At 41.0% G+C, this 9076-nt stretch overlaps 1 protein-coding gene across 2 annotated transcripts in view; it reads right to left on the bottom strand.

Moving 5' to 3' along the window:
* Positions 1 to 2328: 2328 nt before the first annotated feature.
* PTPRO (protein tyrosine phosphatase receptor type O) overlaps positions 2329 to 9076 on the bottom strand; it is an 87436-nt gene continuing 80688 nt past the window's right edge. The window contains exons 24-25 of one of the 2 annotated variants that reach the window (XM_019643254.1): positions 4924 to 5044; positions 2329 to 2897 (exon numbers count right to left, since the gene is read on the bottom strand). In XM_019643254.1, coding sequence (XP_019498799.1) covers positions 4940 to 5044 — 105 coding nt within the window. In that variant the 3' untranslated portion in view covers positions 2329 to 2897; positions 4924 to 4939. Of the gene's footprint in view, positions 3654 to 4923; positions 5045 to 9076 lie in introns of both variants that reach the window. The other variant, XM_019643255.1, reaches the window with a different exon arrangement.

The raw sequence follows: 9076 nt of genomic DNA, 5'->3' as shown, positions 1-9076 counted from the left end.
ATGGCTTCCTTTGCTCCAGGTTTTACAGACCCATTTTCCCCAGATATTGTTACTATGGCCTGTTGTTTTCAACATCCCTTAAGGGTTCTAGTGACTCTATCCTGGTCAACCTTCAGCTTGTTAACGACCCTCTCCTAATACAATGCCCAGAGCTAAACATTATGCTCCATCTTGAATCGAGCGACCCACTAGGATCAGGCCTTGTGATAAACATCAGCTGAAACTGAAAACAAAAATCCTGCCGTTCTGGAAGGGCCAGGCCTCAGAGATGTCATGGCTTAAGTTTCCTTCAAATGCATCCAAGAGGGGCTGTTAAAAGCAGGGGTTGAGGTTTACAGTTTTCACATGTGTTATGTTTTTGTTGCTTTATAATCCCTTTGGCCGAAGTGGATGTTGTGTTCAGTCCTGGGCATGGCCTCTGGACTCTGAGCCTGTGCCAAGTACCAGACTAGAGATCTGTGAGCTAGGAAACGAGCCAGCTCATTTGAAGCACATTACATCAGACATTCCCCGAGGTGGAGAGGAAGGCCTCCTTGCTAGAAAGCAGGGAGGATTTTGGCTCTTAGAGATTGGATTCAGTAACTTTAACCCTTTGGCTAAGGGCCAACCCTCTAGTGAGCAGCTATCATATGGTCTGCAAAAAATTCAGATGCAAAGCTGCCAGCCCCTGCTTTACATGTTGACACCACAGCCTTCTTTGAACAAAACACACCTTTGGTGGGGGGGGGCGGGGGGGAGAGTGTGTGCAGGGACAGCTTTTAGAAAGAGAGAGACATTATAAAATCTGATTGATGATTTTATGAGAGATTAAATAGGTTTCCTAAGAGATTGTTTTAAAATCTTACATAGTTTTCTAATTTTAAATTTTATTGGGGGTGGGGGCAATGTTGACTTTGTAGTGGAATATTGTAAACCCTGAATTAGAATGCTGTCCCCCCAACAATGTTGTCATTCATCACTTTCCTTTTCAAGTTAACTAAAATTATATGATGTGCAGTGATGGATATATTGGTGTTAACTATTAAATTTATGAATCAGACCCGAATGGAAGTTTTTCAACTAACTTCAGAAATTGACTTTGTACCATATATGGTGCCCTCTGCACCATATAGGCTATTATGAACTGCCTGTGTGAATGTCTCTGTGTTCAGTAAAAAAACACTACTGAGGTGATTTAAAAAATGAATCAATAATACAGAGGTCCTGGCAGCTTCTCCTCTGAATGCTCCAAGTTGAGTCCCAGGGTAGAAATTAAGCTGGTTAGAGTGGCCTTATGGTCCATAAAGAACAAGATCGACAGCACCTTTGAGCAAATGAGCATTTCGGACGCACCTTATACCTACGAACTCTGGAGGTATTAGTAAGTCTTTCTATAGTTTATTGACTGAAACTCAGGAGAGATAATATCCAAAGTCATCTGTCCAGATTAAAGCCCAAGTCTCCTGACAGACTGAAGCTTTTCCCATCATAAGCTCACAAAGCGAGGGCACCGGTGTACAGTGAACAGTGTCGGAGAGGCTGAGGAGCGAGACCCTGAAGGAGGGACCCAGGCAAGTGCTTTAGTGTGACATTGTTCTGGAATCTAAACTCTGAATCTTCAGTCCAAAGTCTGGATGCTTCATCTCCTCTTTTAGGAAAATTGATCTGGTACTATTTGATCCCTACCTTGAAGGGGTGCTCAAGAAAAACGTGAAATATTTATGAAGCGCTTTAAGTTTCAGGGGAAGTAATATTCCAGGCTAGAATATTGGAAATGCATTCTGGCATACCCATGGATCTTATTGGCTCAGCCAAGGCTGCACACTATCCTCCTGACCTGTCCATGAGTGAAAATCTAAGAATGTCACCTCCCCTTTGCTGTGTGTGTTCCTGAGAGTGGAGTGATACAATATTAACATGCGCAAGAAGGGAAGTAAAGGGGTGGGAGTGAGAAGAGGAAGGGGCCGCTGCGAGGTGAGAAGGGGAGGTAAGGGAGGTGAATAAAACTGACAATGCCTGAGGAGCCCAAGCTGTTAACCTGCAGGCTGTGGGCACCCTCTGCCATTCCCCCTGCAAGGTGAACCTGAGACTCCCTGGCCAGGACTCACAAAGAACTGCGCCAAGGTCTGCTATGGCCAGCTCTTCTCAGTGACGAGAGACAGTGGGGTGCAGAGCTGTTCATTTGGCATTCGTCACCATTACTAAGGTCACTGATAAAATATTAAACTGATCCTATGTACATGGCTTCATGAAGATGGTCAGGAATGGAGGGAAGCCCGGGCAGTGGGCAGTGATCAGATATACAGAGGAGAGCAGAGCCTTCGGAAGCACAGGACAGCCACACCGCCACAGCGAAGCAGTCAGCTTGTGTTTACTCTCAACTCGAAACATTTTCCCTTGCATGTCCATCCCATGACCTCTCATGTCTCAGGAAGGGACACAAAGTAACAGGCCTCAAGATGCCATCAATATCCATTTTGACAGTGTTCATGTCACAATACACAATCATGTACTGTAATTATACAAAATCTAAAGAATAGAATACAATGTTACGAGTTACAAGGGTTAAAATGAAACTGACGACCAAAAAAACAAAAACACAAAAGCAAAAAGAAATCCGTTGAAATTCATAGACACTTGACAATATACCAAAAAAAAAAAAAAAGCCAAATAATTGTCCTAGCATGCTGCAGTTCACTGCCATAATGCCGTCACTTCATAAATTCCCAGCTCTTTGGGGGAAACAAAGTGTGTTTTCACAGCCTGTGTAGTTCTCAAAGACGTGGTTTTCGCAGGTATGCAGGTCAACAGAAGAAGGAATGCACGGCCTGGGCACCGAGATTGCTCAGACAGCAGTGGAGTCTGAAGAGTCGGACTGCAGACTCTTCTGAACCAGACCTGGTTTGTTGAAAAAGAACCTGGACGGTGACATGTGTCCAAGAGGGCCAAAGAAGAAACACTTAACTGTTAATAAGAAAACCATCAAGAACTAGAACAATTAAGACTTAAACTTTTTTTCTACTCTACTTTGAAGCTGAATTACAGCTTCTCATATTTGGAAAAGATAGGTGTTTGATCTGTGGGTAGAACCCTTCTCTCTTCCCCCGCCCACCGTCCCTACTCTGGGTCCAGCGGCTTAATGTTGAAGGACAGATATTGCTTGCTGGTTCAGTTTTCTTGAAGTAGAAGGACCGTTTCTTCGTATGTGGCCATGCCTCTTTTTAACAACGAGGTATAACTTTATACTAACAATGCCTCTTCCTTCCTGGGCTATGGGCTTAATCAATCGTGTGGGCAGAAAACAATTCAACTTCCTGATAAAATCACATACATACAAAAATTATTGCACTTAAAAACAACAACAAAAAGTACTCAGCCCAACCAGCGAAGGGCCAATGAAACTCTTCGGAAGGGGCTGTGTTTCCCGTCCTTTGCACCTTTCTGGTGTTCAGTTGGATTTGGTCCGTTATTAAATGTCCAGAAGTGAAAGAATCCAAAAGACACTGTAGGCTCTTTAAGGCTAAGTCTTCCTGGTGCTTCTATGAGATAAATTATCTCCTTGGCCACATATTACAAAGCAGGGGCTCCTTTTAGCAAAATGGCTAGCAGGCTCCCCCCCAAAAAAAAAAAATACTCAGGAAGCAAGGGAGGATGGGTGCACATCCTGTCCTCTCCTGTGAAAGAGAGAGAGAGAGAGAGAGAGAGAGAGAGAGAGAGAGAGAGAGAGACAATAAGCAGCCTGGGAGGGCAAAGCCACACATCAACAGCCCTGAGGCTAGAAGGACAGACTTCCACCTGACTCCACCAGCTCTCATTACATTCAGCCCCACAGCCCAGGTGGACTTGGGTTTATCTGCGCATCTTTCTCTGCATACCTCTTTTCTGTGGATCTGAATGTCTTCCCTTCTACCTGCAAACTTGTCTCTTATTCTGTATCCTTCCTTCGTCCTTGCGATTTGTGTCTCTTTCTTGATGGATGTAAAGGCACAATGCTATTGATAGTTCTATCCTGCTACCCACTGGTCCATATGCTATTTCTCCCACAATGCACCCGTCCTCTCCCCACCCTGTCAGTGGTTCTCCTCACTCAGTATATTCAGATACATTCCACACTGTTTACTGAGTTGAATGAGTGGATTACTTGTTACTTCAGCCAAGAGTATTGACACCTCCAGAATCTGATATTCTAGTCAAAATTTGAGCATATGCCATCGAATATGTTACTAATGTTTTAGTGAAATTCTCAAGTGAGCACTCAAGGCATTTCTAGATTCTGCTATCCTGAACTTCTGTCAATATTTTCCTATTTGGGGTGTCGACTTTAGCTCATGTCTTCTTTGTAACTCCTTTATGACCCTTTGTAATCAATAAAATATTTGCACAAAGTACCTACGGAAGGTGCTAAAAATGTATGCACATTTTAAGAAAGGAAAACTGTATTAAAATTGTAATACTTAATATATACCAAAAAAAGGTTAATATAAATCACATTTGACTTCTGCAATTACAAGAGATGCTCAAAGTATTTATCGTCAGCATCCAGATGCTTCTGATTACGGCAAACTACTGCTTGAGCAACATTGACCAAAGTGTCCACTTGTATACATTGTTTTGGCAACCCGGGTAGATAAATAGGGTGGATGGTAATATCCTAATGTTGCAGGCACAGAGCCAATATCAGAATAATTTAAGGTTCAGGGTGGAAGGAATGAAGGTCAAATCATCATGAGCTGCCAAAGCTCCTTCATGTGACACCAACCAACCAAGGTGCACTGAAGTTCTAGGATCTGCTACAGTTTTTATCACTTCCTTTGCCCATCTCCCTGAGACCACTTTGTTGGGGCCAGACAGTACAAATGGCTTCTGCTGCCTTTTTTTGTATTCTATCATGTCCCCTCCCATTGTTCAAAGACCATGCCCCACTATGGGCTCTTCCTTACTTACTGCTCCAGATTGTGAACTAGGACTTGCTAACATTCTCATAGATGACGTCACTGATGCAGAGCTGCTGCCTTTTCTTCATCCACATCATTTGCACACACTGGTGGATAAAAATGTACTGCTCCTGGAGCAAAAGACAAAACTAGGTTTCAGAGCAAGATATTTTTGTACAAATATATGCAAAGATACACTATTTTAATACGATGACATTATTAAATATAATGATCTGATGTCAAAGAAAATAATTTTCATTATTGATGAGATAATTTTATAGCTAGAAGATCCAAGAGAATCAACTGCAAAAATGTTTTGAATAAGAATAGCGCTGAGACCATCATTACTTAGTGCTAAAGGCAATGAATATTCAATCCATAAATCATGGGGCTATTTTGAAAATAAAAAGTCTGTCACTTCATAATACACCAAAATAAATTTCAAGAAGTTAAATAAATTAAGCCATAATAAAAACAACAAAAAAGGAAAATATAGGTTAATTCCTCTCTGATTATTTTAAGAAAGGATTTTCTAAACTTCAAAACAGTGGAATTAATTACAAATAAAAAGTTCAAACTACTATATGAAAAAGAATAAGTGAAAAGAACAAAATAAAGAGCAAATCAGAAACTGGGAGAAAAAATATTTTCTAAAACTATGACAAAATGTTGATACTTTTATTTTTGTTTAAAATTAATCCAAAGCGGTAATGCACACACTTAAATTGACAAATATATAAATAAAAGACATCAACCACTAAACCAAATCAACCTGGAATGCACTGTCTTTTTTATTCATAATGCCTAGCACTTAATTTGTGCTTACTAAATGTTTTTTGAAGGAAACTGAAGAAATATTAAAACATATGCAAAAAATGGCCAAGTAATCAAAAATGTAAATTGAAACAATTGTTTTTTCCTATAAAGTGAGCAAAACTAAAGGAAAAAATAAAATTCAATGATAACTTGAGTTTGCTGATGCAGTCATTTTTAGCTGTCATTGGTAGAGGTATAATAAATAAAGTTCTAATAAATGACATTGTGGATACAGATAATAGTAAAAAAGTGGAAAAGAATACAATTTAATGTCCTATAAAAAAGGAGAATGGTTTAAGTAATCAATGGTGTATCTATAATCAAAAACTATTCAGTCTTTTAAATGAGATTTATATAGTTTTGGGCAAAAATAGCAAAAATGTTAAGTGAAAAATTAGAATTTAAAGTTAGCATATGTATGTATAGCATATGAGCATAATTATGTGAAAGTTGTAATTGAAGGAAGGCTTAGGTGAAATATGCCAAAATATTGAGAGTAGCTGTCTGTGTACCATAAAATCAAGGCAGCTGCATGATTCTTTCTTTTTTCATTATATCCCAGACTTTTCTATAAGTAATACCATTAGAAATAACTTTTAAATAAGAACCAGTCAAGGTATCCATAGGACCTTAATGAACTTTTTGCATGACAACTTTATCACAAAGGATAAAGTTAATACTTCAAAACTTACTGGGTTGATTCCTTAGTTTAACCTGTATTTTTCAGTAAGATTTAGAGAAAAGATATGCCTTTATTATGTGATAGTATCACAATAACTGAGCTACCCCTTCTTATTAAACATCACTCCATTGTTTCCTGTATTTTGTCAGGACTGGGCATAGATAAGGCCAGAGACAGCCTGGTTTCTCAACCCAGAACGACTCAGTGACCAAACTCTGGGTCAAAAAAAAGTAGCCAGACCTCAGGAAAAGTAAATAAAGACTGTTTGCGGCCAGGTCCCTGAGAGTTCCTGAGCAATCTAACCTGCCCATCAGGAGGAGGAGCTACTCAGCAAATCCCTAACTGACCTCCAGGGAAAGCCTATTAGAGGAAAATCAAACAAAACATTTGATAAAAATAGAAGACAGCCCCAGAGAGGCGAAGGTCATCCATAGTAGCACTTTATGGCTTCAAAACACTTAATCAGATTTTATCATTTCATAGAATGTGTATTTTACTGCAGTAATGAACGTTGTAATTCACATTTTACAGATGAGGAATGCGGGTTGTGAGAGGCAAAGTGAGTTGTGCAGTGGCCATGCTGGGAGTCAGGCCTTCTCCTGGGGTCTGGTCTGATGACACCTACTTTCTTTAACTACACTTTGCTGCTCCAGTGGACTGGCCCATAACTAGGGGGTGGGGGTTCTAGTCAGGTGAGAAAGAGGAAGAGGGCACATTAAAAACAACCCATGCAGGGCCGGCTGAGTGGCACGCTGGTTGGGAGCTAGCTTGGGATGCCAGCTCTGAGCAGCAGGGCCCCGGTTCGGATCCCACATGAGGGCCAGTGACGCTGCACCCTGTACAGCTAAGATGCTGAACAACAGCTCAATCTGGAGCTGGGCTGTGGTGAATCGCTGGCGATGGCGTAGGCTGCAGTGGGGCTGGCTGGCAGTGGGTGTGCGCTTTCGTGAGCTGCCTGAGCCGCCATGAGCTGCCGTCCAGAAGCCGGCAACTGATGTGCCTCACCTGGGAAGAGCGCAATGATAATACCAACATGGGCCGGTGAAGCGACGTCCTCCACAACCAGACTAAAGAACAAAAGGACAGCAACTTATCTGTTCCCCTTCCCCAGTTCCCCAATAAAATCTTTAAAAACAAAACAAAACCCATGTAGCTGGTTGCAATGACCTGAAATGTGCATCTGAGGATATGACCAATTTAATCAGTTACTTTATTTATTTTGTGAGAGGGGGCGTGGGAGGATGAGGTCTCCTAGAGCCTGAGTGAGGCTATGCATTCTTCTACTTGTGCCAGAGGGCTGGAAGCACTTAACCTTTCCCACCATTTTTAGAGGGGGTTTGGGTGGTAGAATCCAGGTGATGGGCAGTCAAGAGGAGGTAGGAAAATTAGAAACCAGCCACAGGAAGAAACCTGGTACATAATACACAGGTGGTTGATATATAACACAGAGTCAGAAGTCAGCTGGAGAATCATTCTGGCCTCTTGAAAATCATTACCAGTGTTAAAGGGGTTCTCTGGGATGATAAAGCTGAAGGAAATAATGTTTTACTCTGTTCTTTACTTATTAATACCAGTAAAGTAGAAGGCAGCAGGACTGGCATGTGAATGGGCTCAAGGAGGATGTTTAGAAAATCCCAACATTCAATATACAAGTTGTATCACGAAGAGTATAATAACAAGGAAAAACAAAGGTAAATGGACAAGATGTTCCAGCCATAAGTAAATAACTCAAAGTAGGGAACGTCCACTGTAAAATCCTGAGGGAACTCAAGAGTGAAGCTGAAATGTTGGAAATGTTGGGAACTAGTAACCTATGGTGACCTCGCCTCTTTTGCTGACTTTGACTTTTCCCATGAGAGTTCAGGGAAGGGATATCATACTTTAAAAAGACTGTTTTCCTGGAGATGCCAACCTAAAATGCTGCTGTAAACCAGGAAGTCAACCAACCAAAATTTGAGGCAAGAAAGTGGGGAGAAAACAACATTTTTGTCAGGTTTGCAGAGAGGCACATGGTGGCTGCTGTAGTTTTGTGTGATTACCACACCAGAAGAAAGATCATGGCACTGAATTGGATGGAGGGTCTGCCATGTGAAGGTAGTATTTAAAAAGGGATAAGATTCTGTACTGGGAAAGTCGAAAGCGAACAGGCTATAATCAAAGTCTATAAAGTTATAAAAGGTATAAATTAAGTCAATGTGGCAGATAATTTATCAAACTATAAATTTATAAAATAAAGAGTGGCTCTTTGAAGCTTGGGGATTAATAGACATAATGGGGAGTTTTAATCACATACTAGGATGTAAATTTATGGAAGTGAAAGCCAAAATATGGACCGATTCATAAAGCACTGTTTAATCATTAGGTAGTGGGTTTCACTGGGAAACTAGGACATTTTAAACGTATGATAAGAAGGCAATGTCCACAGCAGTAAATTACAAGGCAGCAGGACTGAGATGTGAGTGGGCTGAGGATGTAAGGACACAAATACATGACTTCTTCTTAATCAACCATGAGACATCTGAATGTGGATGGGTTACTCTTTCCAAAGTGGTATGATCCTGCTTTGGCTCAGGAATAAACACGTTGGAACGTCTGTGCCAAGCCTTGATCAGATGAGAACGGGGAGGCAGGACAGAAAAGCCAAAAGGGCCTAAAGGAGAAACAC

The sequence above is a fragment of the Hipposideros armiger genome, unplaced genomic scaffold (genome assembly GCF_001890085.2).
Source record: "Hipposideros armiger isolate ML-2016 unplaced genomic scaffold, ASM189008v1 scaffold_76, whole genome shotgun sequence".
Lineage (NCBI taxonomy): Eukaryota > Metazoa > Chordata > Mammalia > Chiroptera > Hipposideridae > Hipposideros > Hipposideros armiger.
Note: the sequence above shows the minus strand (reverse complement) of the source record. Positions and strands in the feature narration are given on the sequence as shown.